The following is a 17,787-nucleotide window of genomic DNA, read 5'->3' on the forward strand; positions in this document are numbered from 1 at the left end:
TAGAGTGATTTTTAGAAATAATCACAAAATATCCTTGCTCATTGACTTTGCTTTAATGAAGCGAGCGTCATTAGTTTTGCATTCTCTGAAGAGGACGGTAACAGAGATGAAAAAACTCACAATCATCAAGGTCGAGCAGAGACATTTCTTTCTTCTCTTTCTTGGTCTCTTTCTTGACAGGTTTGGAGGGAGGTTTCATTTCAGCTGTCTGGAGGGAGATCAAAGAAAACTGCCATGAAGAGAGGACAATGTTATGTTACTGTATATCTGGGCACATTTCTGTATTAAGGTCTCAGGAACACATCACTTTTCATCTAATTCATCATTTTCCAATATCACAAACCCAACCTCATGGGGTCTTATCTTTCTCTGCATTCAACATTTGGGGTGTGTTTTTAAATGTGGACACATTATCAGTACCTTTTTCTTCTTCTTGACCTCTATCTCAGACTCGGAGTCTTCAGACTCTGATTGGCTGCTTTCAGACTCGCTCTCCTCATCCTCGTCAGACTCGGACTCCGAGTCGCTCTTGCGTTGTTTACTCTTCCTCTTGATCTTCCTGTCTTCCTCTTCGCTGCTCTGCTCGCTGAAAAAGAAAGCAAAGGTTAGACATCCCTCTGGGATCCAAGAGTGAATTCTATAATGGATGAAACAGATACTGCTAATGTGTTTACAGATAAAAAAGAATAGAGCTATCCATCAAGTTAACCTGGATCTGTGATATGGTGTGCACATAAAAACACCAAGACCTGACCACAGTTAACCACACGCTTATGGTGAGAAAGTTAAGCATATTAAAATTCAAGATATTTGGCTCAGGACATAAGAATGAATTTGATACACCCACACACAACCTGGAATATAATTAAAACAGTATTAAAAGATATTCTGGTTGAAGCAGTGTCCATGAAATTGTTCATCAGGATTTGTCTTTATGGACACTGCAAAAAAAGCACGACTACCTTTCAGTTTCTGGCACTGGCTTCTTTAATTCTTTCTTCTTTTTCTTCTTGTCCTTCTCCTCCTCTTCCTCCTCCTCTTCCTCAGACTCAGAGCCTTCCTCACTCTCTTCGCTCTCTGATCCCGACCCACTCTCCTCGCTGCCGCTGCCGCTTTCCGAGCCGCTGGCAGAGTCCGACTCTGAGGAAGAAAATGTCGGGTTAAGAGGGTGAACAGGCCAGTTAGAGCCGGGACGAAATGTTTTTTTACAAGAACCATAGGACAATCAAGCTTTAAACAATTTCTTGCTCCAAAGACTCAAATTCAAAGTCATGGTCAAACCTTGTTGATCTGTCAAATAATCAAAAGTTTTTCCATGATATTCACCAGCCAGGAGCATCAAATTTTTACTATCCTTTTATTATTGAAGCTCCAGACACATTTTTCCAGCGGCAAGTTATAACAAAAAGAAGATTAAGGAGCACCTTTATCTGACATCAGATTTTCACTACACAATTATCATCAATAGAATTCAAGACAATAATAATATTGTTGTGGTGGTTTAAAAAAAAAAAAGAAAAAATGTTGCTATCAGTCAGTTTCATCTTTAACAATGTTCACTGTGTGTTTTGTATCTTTTTTGGGGAATAAATTAGATTCAGGGGTGTAGGAAGAAGGAGAGAAAAGTCTGTAACCATAATTAGAGTGTCAACCAGATAGTTACAGGTGCTGGTTTATATTCAGTATTGTCACAGTTACATTTCATGGTTATCACCAACATTGGTACACTATTGTTCAGAAGTTTGGGGTCACATAGAAATGTCCTTTTTTTTGAAAGAAAAGCAGTTTTTTTTCAATGAAGATAACATTAAATTAATCAGAAATCCAGTCTAGACATTGTTAATGTGGTAAATGGCTATTCTAGCTGGAAACAGCTGATTTTTAATGGAATATCTCCATAGGGGTACAGAGGAACATTTCCAGCAACCATCACTCCTGTGTTCTAATGCTACATTGTGTTAGCTAATGTTGTTGAAAGGCTAATTGATGATCAGAAAACCCTTCTGTAATTATGTTAGAACATGAGTGCTCACATGAACTTGTCTGGGTGACCCCAAACTTGTGAACAGTAGTGTACATCATGACAACCCTGCTTGAATATTTCTCTCACCAAAGGATTATGGGTCACAAAGTAAAATTTCTGACTCACACAAATATAATACTAAAGTACTAAACTATTCCTTTTACAGTACTACTGTTTGTGCAAATGCATAATGAATGGTGTGTATTTTTTTTTCTTACTGTGTTAGGCTGTTAAAATAACATCTTATCCAATAAATGACAGGGCTTGTGATTTTCTCTATTTTTCTTATTGTCAGTTAATATCATGAACATTCTAAAACCAAAGTTTTATTTGTCTGTCAGCAGTGTTTCATGTTCCTGAATGTGTAGAAATGATGTAAAATAATATATTTACTCTTACATTCTTCAGGTGTGATCTGTCAAAGACAACAGTGTCCAGATGTTTTAGACTTTTACTTTTTTTTTAAATGACATGACATACTTATGACCATTTACTAAATATTTAGACTTTCAGGATGACCTGGTGATCTTGAGTGTCACATACAGAGTTAATTGGTTTTGATCTATTTAAGGATTTATGTCTAATTTTTTATTTTTATTTTTTTATCATCCTCAACCCCACTCATTCACAAAAACCCCATTCTCACACATGCATCTGTGATGGACACCACTCATATTGACTAAAGGGTGGTTAGATGGTGCCACCAGGGCCAGCAGCCCTCTAAAGTTACCACTGTCAGCGGACTCCGTCGGCCCAGACTCGCCCTCAGAGTCGGAGTAGAACGGCTTCTCCACCTTCTTCTCCTTCCTTTTCTCGCGGCTGCTGCATTTGGTCCATTCAGGCACCTGGCAGAAGAAGCAGAGTTGAAGCAGTCAGCCGTCAGCGCCGCCTCGGTGAAAAACCCCTCAGATAGAAGCAGAGACGTGGACAGATTACAGTAGCATGGCCATGAATGCCTCTGCCTGGGCGTGATGCAGCCAAATGAAGCCAGCCATCGCTGCTGCAGATCTGCTTTTAGATCTGACAGTCAGAGGACAAATTCAGTACAGACACTAATGCTTGTATGGAGACTTCTTTCTTTCTTTGCTTTTTTGCACAGATAGATGTGAGCACCAGGTGTTGCCTTCATGACCAGTTGCAGAAATGGTTTTCTTTTAATACAGGGAGCAGTTCCATTAAGAAGTGATGTCTTTGAGAAGCAGCGACTATCCTCCCACAGTTTAAAAAAAAGGCCATCTGCTCTTTCTGTGACCAAACTCATTAACCAGAGCCATCTGCTAATGAGTGTGGACATCTCCAAACCCCATTTAAAATCCACAAGGTTGCTAATGCATGTCGACGTGTCAGAGGACCGCACGTCCTGCTAAAAGAATCACTTCTTTAATGGTGCAGACCGAGGAAGAGGGTGCTGTGTTTCAGGTAGCTTTGGCTGAGCTAAGCACAGAACAGCAACTACGTAAGGCAGGGTGTTAAAAAGCACTTGGGTTTTTGCGGCTTAATGGGTTGAGGCTCAAGGACGTGTGGCTCTTTGGCGCTAACTGACTCACACTCGTTAATGTTGTGACTCTTTCAAGCAGCGTAAAAACCTGGCAGACGTAGAAAAGAAAAAGATTGGGATGGAGATGAGGAAAAAGGAAGGAAAAGTTTTTAGAAAAAAGTCAGAAAGCAAGAGAAACAGGCACAGGAAGGTTTCAGGGTCTAAAAATATGAACATGTGAGAACAGTTTTGGATATCACAGAGACAAAAAATAAACCCCAAATTTCATCACAGTATACTTAACTACCATTACGTTGCTAAAAATGATCAAAACAAAACTGTCGACTAGGTAAAATCAATGCACTCCAATATAACTTAATACTACTGTATATACTCATATATATAAATACTTAAATACTGTAGAAATTAAAAGTCAACATCCACATTCGCTACTTAATAATACATCAAAAAATACGTGAAAATGCATTTAGTATGAACATCTTGACCGGCAACAAAGCATGCTGTGCTGGCATGGGTTAGATGAACTAAATGAAGAGAGGCACAGGTGGAGCAGCAGAGGGAGAAAGGCAGAAATCACATCACTCAAAATCACACAACAACATTGTGACACGTTCACTATTCGAGTCACAAATTTCAAGAAAGACCAGTGCATAGGAGGAAATTAACTGTCGGTGGAAGAGCTGGACAAACAATCTGAACTCAAGGTGGACTTAGTTGCTTGTTTTGGATGTCAAATGAAGTTTGATGAGAAAACTGTGGATTTTCAGACTGTCTACTATTTTAAACTGTAACAGCATTTCTTGTCTCTGTTGGCTGAAAAGTAGACTGCGAGTAGAGATCAGGACAGATGCTAAAAGTACTTGTATGGATACAGTTGTTCATCACTGGCGCGTTTAAGTGATTTGTGGCGTCCATCAACTTCCTTGCATCTTGGATTTTGTAAATTCCAGAGCAGTCAATAAGTTTAAATGTGGTAGAAAGATGAACAAAAATACAATCTACAGCCATAACGAACTTAATGCAAAATGCACTTACCAGATCACCGTCAGCAATGTGTCTTGTCAATTTTTCATATACAGTCAATGCAATTTGCTTTTTTTAAAAAAATTTTTATCACAGTTGAGTAAACTATACATTTCAGTAGTAAAAAGTTCTCACTCTACAAGCTGCTGATGGTGGAAAATCTTCTGTTGCACCCAACACTGTTACATCACCTATTGTAGACTATGATACTGTCCTGTCTAGTATCTTTACGACTGTCACATGATCACTGCTCATTTTGCTCATAGTCTGCTTTGCTTGAGACAAATGTCTTTTAGCATTGAATAACTTTATATCACACTTTCGCTCTTCATTTCTGTCACCCTCTGATAACACAACATTTAACTCTACCATCAATGTTCAGTAACTCTTTTGGGTCATTCAGTATTACTCCTGACACTGCTGAGTTACTGTTACAAACAGAGACAAACAGGTCACCTCAAATTGAAAACAAAACTTCAACTGCCAGTGAAGACAGTGAAATATGATTAAAAACACCGAGACAAGTGAATAAGTAAACCTTGAGTTGAGATTCTTTTCTTCTTGACTTGAAGAATGGCGTGTCAAGCCTTGCTTTCTTGTCTTTTCGACTGCTTTTATTTGCAACTTGGATCAGTTTTCTCTCTAAGATTTAAGATAAACTGTTATTCTATACTGTTAATTCTACAACATTCCTCTCATTTACTCTAATAATTGGGTCCCTTCCAGTTAATCTCTTTCCACGTGGGACAACAGCTGTTGTATTCATCCCCCCTAAGTGCTCTGACGGAGGATGAATTTCTGAGAATCCCATTAATCTTATCTTATCAGTGTCATGATTAGCAGTCACAGCATTAAATGACAACCAGGAAGAGAGTGCAAGAGAGAAAAGAGAGAGCGGTCGTCAGAACAAACACCACCGCACTCCAAACGTGGAGGAGGGGCACCTCTCGCCAGTCTCCTAGCAAACCGATCCGCCCCTCACCGGTGGAAATGACTTCCTCTGTCTGTGGACGAGTATAATGTGCAGAGGAAGAGTCTGTCAGAGGCTCCAGAGGATCCACTGATCCTCAAAGCTTTAGAAGCCACAATATGGGACGCTCAGTTTCAGCAGCTACACTGAGACTTACGCTGGTGTTGCTTGTTTTTGCTCTTTGGCTACTAATCCTGTTCATCACACGCGACTGTCAGCCATTTTTCAAAGCATGCTACAGGTTTTTTAGAATGATTTACTTCTTCTTCTTCAGCATTGTTCTTCAATCATTTTTGACAAGCTAACATTTTAGTATCGCTGCTTGCTCTGCAAAAGACAAAAATCCAAAACAGCTAAATTTTAGCTACAAGTTGTAATTATGCAGGACACTACCTGAAAATGGACTGCAGCAGATTTGTAGAAAATTAATCAGCAACAACAAGAATTAAACCTAATTAATATGAAATGGTTTGGATATATTTAGTTAAAACACAGAAAAGTGCCAGATCTGACAAAGTTTTTTTGTTTTGATGTCTTCACGCAGCAGCACTAATGCATGACTTAAATAATCTGTTGGTCATGAGCTCAACTGAATGATGAGAAGAAACAGACTAATTCCTGGGTAGGTTTTCTGTGGGTCAGACGAAGAATCTGGGTTGCCAATTAAATCACAATGTCAGGGAAAACCTCCTTAAACAGCTTTCATTTTTGACATTTTGGGCAATATTTGTGCAAGACTTCTGTCACTGAAATAGGAAATCCCCTTTTAAGATGCATTTTTACATTGATTTTCTTGCACAAAGTTACTATTTTAATGTTGAATACAAACTTTAAATAAAAAATTCCCCCTATGGTTGTTGTCTTTGCTTTACTGATTTCTTTTTTGAATCTATACATTTGTCCATTGATAAATGTGTGCATATATAGCAACATTAGTCACTGATTACGGAAAACTTCTCAATTTGTTTTTCTGTAGTTATTATTCCGCCAAGGAATGCATCGGAGTTATGTGACAATTAGCATACGTTTGTCTGTTTGTTTGCAACATTACTTCAAAACGAACTAACGGATTTGGATGCAATTTTCAGGGAAGGTCTGAAATATTAGTGTTATTATTGTTTTTAAATGTTGAAAAACATTGGTAATTTATTAAAATGTCATTTTATAAATTGCTAAATTCAACAAATATTTGAATAGTTAATTGTGATTTCATTAATATTTCAACAGCTACTGTGGTTTCCAATTTAAAAACTGTAAGCAAAGACCAGAGAGAAGCCTTCTCAGTCCTAAATCGGATGTAGAAAGGCTGCAGTGCTGTTGGGTGAGCTGTCAATTAACGGTGGCAAGACCTCAGAATGACGTCACAAGCTAATGTGATTCGATAGCTGCCAGGCCACAGTAAGAGAAGCCAAACTAGGGGATGGTATTACAAACCTAGTTGCAGCAGTGAGGTATGCTGAGAGGAAATAAATCTGATGTCAGAACTTAGATGTTCAAAACAGTGCCTGTTTTGAACTGCCTACATTACCACATGACATTAGAGTTTTTCCAATCACAAATTAAAAGCAGGAAATATGTTTACTGCTTTAAATTGATTTTAACTCCCTGTAAGGTCTAAGTCTCGGTCTGGAAATGGAACAAATGGAACTGGAAGTGAATAAAAAGCTTTGAAAAATGGACAACAGTCATATTACTTTTTTAACTTCTTTGGCTGCCTAAAATGCACTGAACTCTTGATCTGGTCTTTTAGACCCTTGTCTCTTTTGTAACACCAGTCAAATCAAAATAAAATGCACCTTTGGCCTCATCTTGAAATCTGCATCACAAGGAAAACGACAAGTTAACACTTGATATGGAATATTAGACTGTGAGTTACAAAGCTCTACTATTAACATAAAAAATAACAGATGACAGCAAAATCAAACCTTGAGGTTGAGTCTTGATTTTGACAAAGAAGTGACACACTCAAGTTTTGATTTTATGTCTATTTAAAACACACTGTTGCTTATAAACCGATGGCACATGGAGTGAATGGATGGAGAAGAAGAGGAGGCTCTGGAGAGTTAGGATGAAGCTCTACAGGAAAATGCACAGTGTACTCTTAAAAGACTGCATTTAACTTGTGTTTCTCCTTGAACAATTTGGAATGATTGGACCAAAACGAAATTCACAGACTACAGATCCATGTTAACCCTCAGTTTGCATGTGCTATGGGCTCAAACAACAGTTAGAAGTCACTTTGATGGGGTGAGTAAGATGCTGCTGCCGAACAGAACAAGTGCAGCAGAGAGGATGAGAGCAGCTAAACTGAATGTTTTCATATGATTTTAGTCTTGTCAAATTTAAACTTTCATTCTAACGTTTTCTCTTATCAAACTAGTCCTCTTTTCTCCTTTCTGACTCATTCTCCTCCATGGAGGGGCGAGTTGTTAATTACCATCCATTTGGAGGTTTATGAAGGCCAACAAGGATGCATGTTACTGATGAGCTGTTGATGCTAATGGGCTGTAAGTGAATGAATGATGGTCAGTGAAAGAGGAATCAATGTTATATTGGAGTTAGTGTGAGACTCTGGTGACTCTGTCCAACCCCTCTGAGGCACTGCTCTGGGAAAGGAGCAACCCTCGCTCCCTTCCATCTTTTGGGGGCCCCAGAGGGCCCCTGTGTCTCTGTAAGTTACTGTTCCCACTGCACGCACAGACTCCTTCACCTCCACGTTGCGCACGGAGGGGTCAGGGGCGGCTTCAGGCCAGTCAGGCAACTCCTGGTAGCCCCCAGCCTTGGCATTCAGCAGGTGGGACAATGAACCCAACTGGAAGTGGTCTCGATCTGCCAAAACACAAAGGAAAAAGAATGCAAACCTGCAGTTATACGCAGAGATAAAAATTACACAAAGCGCACTTTGTCACTCATATTACTATTCTTTTATTAGGAGGATAATTACATTCTAAGTTTTACAACTATAATTAGCATAATTTGGCAGCTTTAGGAGTTATAAAGAGCAGATAGATGTAAAATACAACTCGACAACTTTGCATACATATTAGCAAACTGGCATTTTTAGAGTATGCTGAGCTAGCGCTAGTTTATAATTATGATGTACCCATTGAAAAAGGGGCTAATAATCCTGGATTACTCTAAAACTGAACAAAACTTGATACACGGTAATCCTCAAAAAAATTCTGGAGTCAACAGGAGCATCATTTCTCTGTGATTTTGAAGCAAATTTGTGTGAGAGAATGTTATTCTCAAGTATACAGTAGTAGAAAAAAGTTTTAGAACACCCTTAAAATTTTACACAATATCAGATATCATGAAATATTTGTGGAAAAATCTTGCTTGTGTTTCAAAAGGTGAGGCTGCATTAGACAGACATAAACAAATTATATATTTTTTGTTTATTGTTGATAAGAAAAACTAACAAAAAAAAATTCTTGACAGTTTCAGTATGTCAGTTCTCAACATTGTCGGTATCAAAGTCAGCAAATAACAGAAAATGTGTTCAAAACTGAACAAAAAATAAACCATCACATCATCAAATTAATATTTAGTAGTCCTGCCATTAGCACGCAGTAGAGCTCTATTCCTGGCTGGCATGTTCCCCACGAGCATTTCACACTGTTAAGGGATAATCGTGTTCCATTCTTTTTGAATTACTTCTTTAATTTCTTCTAAATTCTTTTATTTATGCTTTGAAACAGACCTTTTGATAATCCACCATAGATTTTCAATTTTAAGTTTTTAATGGCTTTTTTAGGATTTGTTTAGCATTTTGGCTGTGATGGTTTGAAAAGAAGACCAAAGAGTGATTCTTAATGCAATATTTCACAAATGCATGGGGTGTCTGAAAATGTTCTTTCCACCACTGTAAATCACACTGAATCTTAAAATATATTAAATGACTCTGTTCAGATTTGGAGCTATGTTATGTTGCCATGTGCTACAGCTGCAGCTCCTTTCAACTCACACAGTACCTTTATCTCTGTAATTTTATTCTGGCCCCAAGATAATTAATAATCAATTTTGTGTGATCATTTGTAGTGACTCTGTCCTTTTTGTTAGGGGTCCAAGTACCGAAGCTAAATAAAATGTCTTAAATTATTTCAGTCCTTTCAATTACAAAAAAAAAACTTTTGGTAAAATATATAAAAAATGAAAATAAAAGATCACAAACTAGAAAGAAAGTACTGGGAGCTCAGAGCACACGTTTGTATAATCAGTGTTTCCGTGTTCATGGTTATCTCAAGACATATAGCAGTACTTTGTAGCCGTGTAGCTTTAATCTTTCTCCAAGCTGAGATCAAGGCGGACTGGCTTCTTACCTTTAAATGGAGACTCGAGGACAGGTGCAGGTTTGAGGGCGAGGAACAGTTTTTTAGCATACTTGCTGAGGGCTCCACTTTTCTCAGTGGGCACAATGAGCTGCCGAATGAAACGCGCCCGATCACGGATGTCGTAGTTCTGATCGTATTTGGCCAAGTTGAGGACGTACTGCGTCAGCAGTTTGGTCTGTGAGGGGAAGAAACAGGAAGGACATGGAGGATGAAGAGAGGACAAAGAATATCTGTCTGATGTGTTGATGCATGTACAGAACACAATAGTAGCGTGTCCATCTGTGCCAGTGTTTTTGGATTACTGTAATTGTTAACAAGTCATTTAACGAGGTCTGGTATGACAACCCAAATGTGATAGAAAGCAGAGGACATTGCACTGGGTAATTTGATAAGGCGTCATTAAGTTGTTGCCAGATGTTTCTTAGGATTTCCTGATTAGTGAGTAGGGTATTAATTGGTAACTAGGATGAATTTGAGGGTTGCTATGTGTCTGACTGGATAAGCAGCAGTACTGGAAAGTAAGCAAATTTAGTCGCACACAGGTCTTAAGTGCAGTTCTGAGGTACTTAAACTTTACCTAAACTAGTATTTCATTTTCCTGGTACAGTTACTTCATTGTGATTCAGAGGGAAAACTGCACTTTTTACGTCATTGTATTTATTTTTAAAGTTTTACTTGCAAGGTACTTAAAACAGCATTCTTGGTAACATATTCCTTGGGTATAAAAGAATGTAGTTGACTTATGTATGCTAAGATATCATCTGAGGATAAAGATATTTTGTATTCAACCTCCCCTTTCTGCATTATTCCTTTTATGTCTTCATTTTGTCTTAGGAAGAATAATTGTTGGTTAAGATAAAACTTGATCTGTGGGGTGCTTACAAATATATAAAGTAAATAAAAACTATTTATTCAGGTGACTGTTCATCACCTCAATAAATAAAAGTAAATCTTCCTAAATGGAAGGTTGGTATTAGAGAACAAATAAATGAGCTGACTACAGTTCACTTATTGATCTATTTTAACTGCTGAAATGTTCCTGTCTGCAACTTCTGTCTCCTTACAGCAGTTAAAACACTGAAATGTAATTCTGTCTGTAATGACAAACATATCCTAACAAAAAAATCCTGACAGCTTTGAGAAAGCTCAGAATTCATCCAAAGAAGCTTTAATGCAAATTTTCTACCTTATAAATCTGAAATTTGTGTGGAATAGCTGATCTGTCAGGTGTGTAGCAGACAGAACATAGAAGGAATACTTGTGAAATTACTGCTGCTGTGGCACTTGGTAAATGTGCACATCCCTCTCGGTTTAAAGAAACACTTATTGTTTCTGCTGCAATGTGGTGCTGCAGGCATTTATTAAAGTCAGAGGAAATAATGTGTGTCACAGACAGCTGTAGGCAGCAAACAGAACATCAGAAGATCTAATGTATCTGCAAAATCCCAAATTACATTTAGCGACACCTGAGAAAGCATTACTAAAACGATTCAGACATTAATCTAACACGTGTCACATCTGACTGAGCCACATTAACAGCTGTGTTTTGACAGACACGTCAATGTGTGATGTAAGAGATGTGATACAAGAGTAAGAAGCAAAATAAATTCAAGTTGATTTGTGATGTAGCAGATATATGTGTGTGTGCACCTCTGCTGACTAAACACACGCAAGCCGAAGCTTTTCAAATTTGCCGTTTTCATTCTGGACTAATCTCTCTGCAGAAATGTAAAGAAAACCTGCAAACCACTCTGCTTGCTGTAGAAAGTAACTCTAATGCCTGTAGTACTTCTATGGGTCTGTGTATATCTTGTAATGTGCAACAACATATTTTCCATTCTCATTGATGCTCCATGTTAAGTTCTGCTCTGTTACTTTAAAATACTAGTTCAAAGGACTCGTTAAAACTCCAGATATTCAGTGGCGTCCCCCAGGACCTGGCTACAGCACCAACCCAAAGCTCTGGTGCTGCAACCACAGCTGTTGTGGTCAATGCTGCTGTCATGGTCACCACCAAGTGTACAACTTGAGGGAGGGTGTCCACACACGTTTTCCTTTACAAATGAAAATAAATTGAAAATAAATAGGAAATATCAAGAGACAGACATAAAGGGAGAACATGCACGTATTCTACGCTACATTGGGGGACAGATTGGTATTTTCTCGGTACTGTGCGTTCACAACCAAGACGGGATTAAAAGGGGTACTCAGGACCAACCCCTTCACTTTGACAATCACAGTTCATATATGTCTTGTAAGGGAGAACAGCGTAGTTTTGGTAAAGGGAGGGAAAGCTCAGCAGCTGCATGTATGAAATGTAAGACTGGAAATTGTAGGACAAAGAAAGTCAGGAAAATGTAACGTATTTCAGAAAAATTAAAAAATATAAAAAATCTAAGCACAAATATGAAAAGCTAGATAACGGTTTAAATCTTACACTTGAATTATGTGTGTTTTGTAACAAGGATTGAAAAACATGCTCTTCACACCTGTTTGGAGTTAGTGAGATACAGCTTGGCAGCCAAGTTGATAATCTGCAGCTTAACAATGTCCTCCTCGTTAGTGAATGACTTGGCCATCTTCCTGAGAACATCCGGGGCAATCTTAGGTACATGTTCACAATATTCTCCAATCAGCCACAGGATACTGGCCCGCGCCATCGGCACCTGAGAGCACAAGTTGAACAAATGATTGTGTACATTTGCCTCTTTTACTGGCACTATACAGTGACGGGACTCGCAGAAATCAAAGCAGGTTTCCTTTGTCGAGGTAAACAGTATTTTAAGAAAGCAGCAAACTCAGCCGAAATTTTGTTTACCACAACAAATATTATATAAGACTCTCATAGACTGTAACAAGACATAGTGGGAAAAATCTGAAGGAAAGACACCGACAGCAGTCCGTGACAGCGACTCACCTGGATGTTGTCTGTTAGTTTGGCCATGTGCTTGATGATGTCGCTGTGCTTCTCTGGTTGCATCTGCAGCAGCTTCTTGATAACAACCACCGACTCTGCGACCACCAGCTCTGCATAAGACGAGGAAGAGTTGAAATCAGAAATAAATGCTGATTCACTCAGGGCTTTTATTCATCTTCTATTAATCCTAGATTGTTTGATTAAAATTAATTCAATTCACTGAGGATATGCTCTGAGACTGGTTCCTCATTTTCACTCTTTATTTATTAAAGTGTTTTACGATTATTATCGAACCTCAATCATGTTCCAGTGTTTAAGAATTCAAATTAATGAGTTTGATTCAAGTAAAGCAGGAACCAGTATTTCTTCCTCTTGTCCGTATCAGTTTATTCCTCCTATATAACATGCAATTTAGCCCTTTGGCCATCACATAAAAAGACTCACCATCTCGGTTGGACAGTAGCTGCACCAGACCGTTCAGACACGTGTCCCTCACCTCACCGATGTTGGTAGCACAGCGGCCAATTGCTTGGATTGTTGCAGCCACAAAATCTTTGTCCATGCTTTTAATATATGTCTGCCAGGTAAAGACACAAACTCAGTACAGTAATACATAACGGAAGGCTGTAGAATTTGTACTTGCACTACAGATCCGCTCTTCAAAAAGTATGATTTATTCCCTTTGATTCTACCTGAAATTCTCTGAGTATGGTAGAAATGTTGGTCTCATTGGCTAGATTAGTGAGGACCTCGAGCTGCAGAAGACAGAAATAAAACATGTGTTCACACTGATCTCCAGAAACTGTTTGACATTTCTGAGTACATTGAGAACAGAGAAAGCAAACCTTCAGGACTTTGATCTGAGTTGGGTCTGTGGAGCGGATGTAAAAACTCTTCAGGTATGGTTCGAACATGCCCTGTAACACAAAGCGACAGGAAGAGGGGGGGAAAAAAGCCTCAGTGAACCTGCAGGGATGTCAGCATTTCATTGAAAATGCCACGCACACACACACACACACACACACACACACACACACACACACACACACACACACACATAGAGATAGAAATACTATCAGGTGTAACTCACCCTTCTCTTAATGGTCATTGTTGCCACGTTCTGAAGGACGACATACTGGACTTCACTGAGGAAAGAGATGAATGGAGGAAAGACTGATGAGGGAAATGTCCTGGACAGCGAGACCGTATTGAAAAAATATTGACTTCAGATGTAAATCATCATTATGCTGGAGACTGAAATCTCAGGGCTAAATAAACAATCTGATAAAACCCAACAGCATGATGATAGAAATGTGGGGGCAGCATTGATTTATAGCTGTTCTGTTTATCATTGATTGAGCATTGATTTTTAGTTGATCGAATGACAGCAGTGGTATGTACAAGTCATTGACTTATGATTGGGCAGAAGATATAAACACAGACTCCATAGGATTAAGTCTAATGAAACATTGTACAGAACAGTGGGCTTCTGATAAATCCCCCACAGAGAGATGCTGCTGTTTGGTCGCTGCTGAATAATGATCCCATTACCGCACACCCAGAGCCACACAACCACTTGTTCAATAAAAAGCTGACAGGCTGCAGGACTTACAGCCAAGAGGCCACCGATGTGCTGTCATCACTCCTTATGGTTTATGCGTCCATGTTTACTTCAGCTTCACTGCGTTCCCTGTTTAATTTCACTTTCTGCTTCAGGGCTTCTGAGATTTGTTTTACTACCTGCACTTGTCATTTCGTTGTTGTCACACTGTTTTCCACTTTGCTGAGTTTCATGGTCATTATAGTTTCCTCCTCTCTCATCCAGCTGTGTTTTTTGTGCCGTTTCAACTTACTTTTCGTTGCATTCCAGATGAGACTTAAGGCGGCTGGTTCGAGCACACTGGATTGCTTTTGGAATACACATGTATACAGAGTAGAAATCATTTCAAATAAAATCAATAAAGCTCACCTGTGGCTCCTCAGAAGACGGACCAGGGCCTTTGCGATCACACCAACCTCTGCTTTAGGAGCAAGGTGGAAATACAGCTGAGCCACAGCCATCACCACCTGGATAGTACAGAGAATGAGAAAACACATAGTAGGAGTAAATCATATGCAGTGACACAACCTTGTAATTTCACAAACAGTAAACATCTGTGTGTACCGTAGACTCAATTTTTAATGTGTTCTGATCTCTGTTGAAAATCCATTCATTTCCAGCGGTCCAACGCTTTACTGCCTTACACTACACCATGTTGCAGTGCAGTCCGGATTTATTCTGAATGTGTGCGAATGTGTTGAATATGCATGAAGGAACTAAAGCGAATACCGTTTGGCTGTATTTTTTACCAATCTCAGCTGAAAGCCTAAGAAATAATCTGGCAATTGATTTATTCAAGTGACAGGACTGTGGTTGTTTTTAGTTGTTTAAATACTTCATTAGGATATTGCACACAACTTAAATCCACATTTACTCATGAAATGTATACACTGCAAATAACATTATATCATTTCATAAAGATGTTGGTCTCTACGGTGTCCTAAAGGAAACGTCTGGTTATTTGGATGTTAAATGCTTCACAATATACATGTTGCCCAGCTACTATCTGACTTTATCTGTTTACTATATGGTGCCAGAGAGCTTTTCAGAGTTTTTTTTTTTGAAAGGTGGTCATTTGATCCACTGTTGACATAAAGATATGGATTTTGAGACACTTTAAGCCTGCAACAACTGTTGTTTGAGGGCACAGAAATATTGACATATCATCACCAAATATGAAACTTTTAACAAACATTTAGTTATTTACACATGCAGCAGAGACAGAGCAACATTATCATTCATTTGAAGACGTGTTTCTGGACACCTGATGAAGGTCAGACCAAATACGTCACACAAATAAGAGTTGGAAAATGAAGTAAATTGTTAATTATTCAATAGATGCAAAAAGCGATTAAAGAGCTCAGTGATCAGCGTCTACACTAAAGGCAAGATAAGCATATTTTCTGCTTGTGTGTTTTTTTGTTTTTATGTCACTGAGAAGCAACCAGCTGGACAACAACAGCACAAAGGCTGAATAATGTGTGACGGGGGAATTTTCTAACACCGAACGTGGAACAAAACAGGCCACCCAAGGTGACCACAGCAGCACTAATGTAGTGTGATGCTTTATTAATTTCCTTTGGGAAATTGTAACTCGTCCCCATTTCTGAGGGAGAGGTCAGCTCTGATTAAGTGTCTCGCTGAAGGACATTAAACCGTTTAAATGCTTGAGTGACACGGGCTTCATCACGCAAATAAAGGTTGTGCATATGGAGACCTCATCGATGTAGAATAGTGTTGTAGAAGAAACAGTTATGATTTCAACCATGGCAACTGACTCAGATGACAGTTAATTGGCTGTGCTACGTTCCACCGCTGTCAGATGTGTAGATTTAGCGGACTCACAGCTGCGTTGCGGCTCTGCAGGAGTGGCTTAGTGTTCCTCAGCAGCAGTCGGTGGTCTGGATCCATCACGTACGGCTTCCTCTTGGCCATGGCAGCAACCTCGGCTTTCTTCTCCTTCTCCTCCTCGTCTTCATCCTCATCTTCATCTGAGCCGTAGAAGGTCTTCTCCCCACCGCCTCCCTCCTCCAGCAGGGACTCCTGCAAAGGCACGAGATGATTAAAGGCCAATTCACGGCATCGATCAGCACTAATCAATGGAGACTTTCAAAGAGGACAGCAGACCAGCACACAGTTCCATTCATACTACAATATACATAGTACAGGGTAGGTGTTGGTGAGGTGTGCCAGGCTCTACGGAACACTCCCAAGCAAAATAGGTGGACAATGCATAGGATTTCTGGACAATTTGGAACTTCACATTGTATGTGGACACCATCAACACCAAGCATGGACAAGTAAAAGCTCCCCCAAAGTCCAGCAGTGGCTACTTTAATTATGATTCTTGAAAGATGAATTACAAGGGTGTGGGATTGGGAATTTTATTGCTCAGCTTCCTCTCAAAACAAGCATTTCCCAGCATATACACAAGCTGTGTACTAGCTTGTGCAGATGACAAAATTCACATTATGTGGATTCTTGCAGACATGTTAATGTGGAAAACATGAATTGACCTTTCAGAGTTTCTTGGTGGTGAAACTTCCCAAGATAGAAAATTTACTGCATGGAAAGTCATTACTCACTGTTTAAATAATCACAAAAAGCCAACAGACAGGAAAAAGCAGCCACACTGAGAATCATTATCTTAAGGCTTCCTCCTGTTATACAAACATCACGTCCAAAATCATTTTACCAGTTTGTCACCACATGCATAGGAAATTACTGCTATAACAATGTTGTGAAAAATGGCACCACTTGTTAGTTTAGAGAAAAAAAATTCAACAGGTGGGTCTGAAAAACTGATAAACAAACAGAAATAAGTTGGCAACAGTGAAAGAGGAAGATAATGGCAGACTTATTGTAACACTGCACAGTCACTACAGCAGAAGTGGGGGACTCTAATTAATCCACAAAATGAAAGCCTATTGCAAGACATGCACGTATACACTTTTGTTGCACGCTAATCTCCTAGTATGCAATTTATATGCAAATTAGTTGTTGATGACAAGACATTATGAGTACACTTAACAAACTTCTGGGTTTGTTAGTTCATGTGAACTGCTGTAACATGCAACTATGAATCAATATTTAGCGTTATTGCACTCAGATTCTTTGACACATGCAAGTGTAAGCAGTGTCAGTATGTGTAGAAATAATTCAGACCCATAAGAACTTTATTTTCCCTCACAAAGCAATATAAAAAGATAAAAGATAAAAAAAACCCCACATAGTATGTGGTATGGTGAAAACCTATATTATCGTTACAGTCCTGACAAAAATAACTCCGTTACTGTGGAGATAACAAAATGATAAAATAACAGAAACATGACAACTTTGATAGTCATTTATCTGACAAAATCAACAAAAAAACTCTAGTTCCGGCTTCTCATAAGTAATTTTAGGACATTTTAGGTAATTTT

At 38.9% G+C, this 17,787-nt stretch overlaps 1 protein-coding gene across 12 annotated transcripts in view; it reads right to left on the minus strand.

The window, feature by feature from the left end:
* LOC111567130 (adaptor related protein complex 3 subunit beta 2) overlaps positions 1-17,787 on the minus strand; it is a 58,352-nt gene that overhangs the window by 13,113 nt on the left and 27,452 nt on the right. For 5 of the 12 annotated variants that reach the window (XM_055009214.1, XM_055009209.1, XM_055009211.1 and 2 more), the window contains exons 8-22: positions 16,211-16,408; positions 14,735-14,832; positions 13,856-13,910; positions 13,611-13,682; positions 13,458-13,520; positions 13,210-13,342; positions 12,766-12,875; positions 12,338-12,514; positions 9,837-10,023; positions 8,213-8,343; positions 3,571-3,609; positions 2,754-2,868; positions 963-1,140; positions 421-586; positions 121-208 (exon numbers count right to left, since the gene is read on the minus strand). In XM_055009214.1, the coding sequence (XP_054865189.1) occupies positions 121-208; positions 421-586; positions 963-1,140; positions 2,754-2,868; positions 3,571-3,609; positions 8,213-8,343; positions 9,837-10,023; positions 12,338-12,514; positions 12,766-12,875; positions 13,210-13,342; positions 13,458-13,520; positions 13,611-13,682; positions 13,856-13,910; positions 14,735-14,832; positions 16,211-16,408 (1,810 nt within the window). The remainder of the gene's footprint in view (positions 1-120; positions 209-420; positions 587-962; positions 1,141-2,753; positions 2,869-3,570; positions 3,610-8,212; positions 8,344-9,836; positions 10,024-12,337; positions 12,515-12,765; positions 12,876-13,209; positions 13,343-13,457; positions 13,521-13,610; positions 13,683-13,855; positions 13,911-14,734; positions 14,833-16,210; positions 16,409-17,787) is intronic. The other 7 variants (XM_055009216.1, XM_023268052.3, XM_055009213.1 and 4 more) reach the window with 3 other exon arrangements.

The sequence above is a fragment of the Amphiprion ocellaris genome, chromosome 3 (assembly GCF_022539595.1).
Source record: "Amphiprion ocellaris isolate individual 3 ecotype Okinawa chromosome 3, ASM2253959v1, whole genome shotgun sequence".
Lineage (NCBI taxonomy): Eukaryota > Metazoa > Chordata > Actinopteri > Pomacentridae > Amphiprion > Amphiprion ocellaris.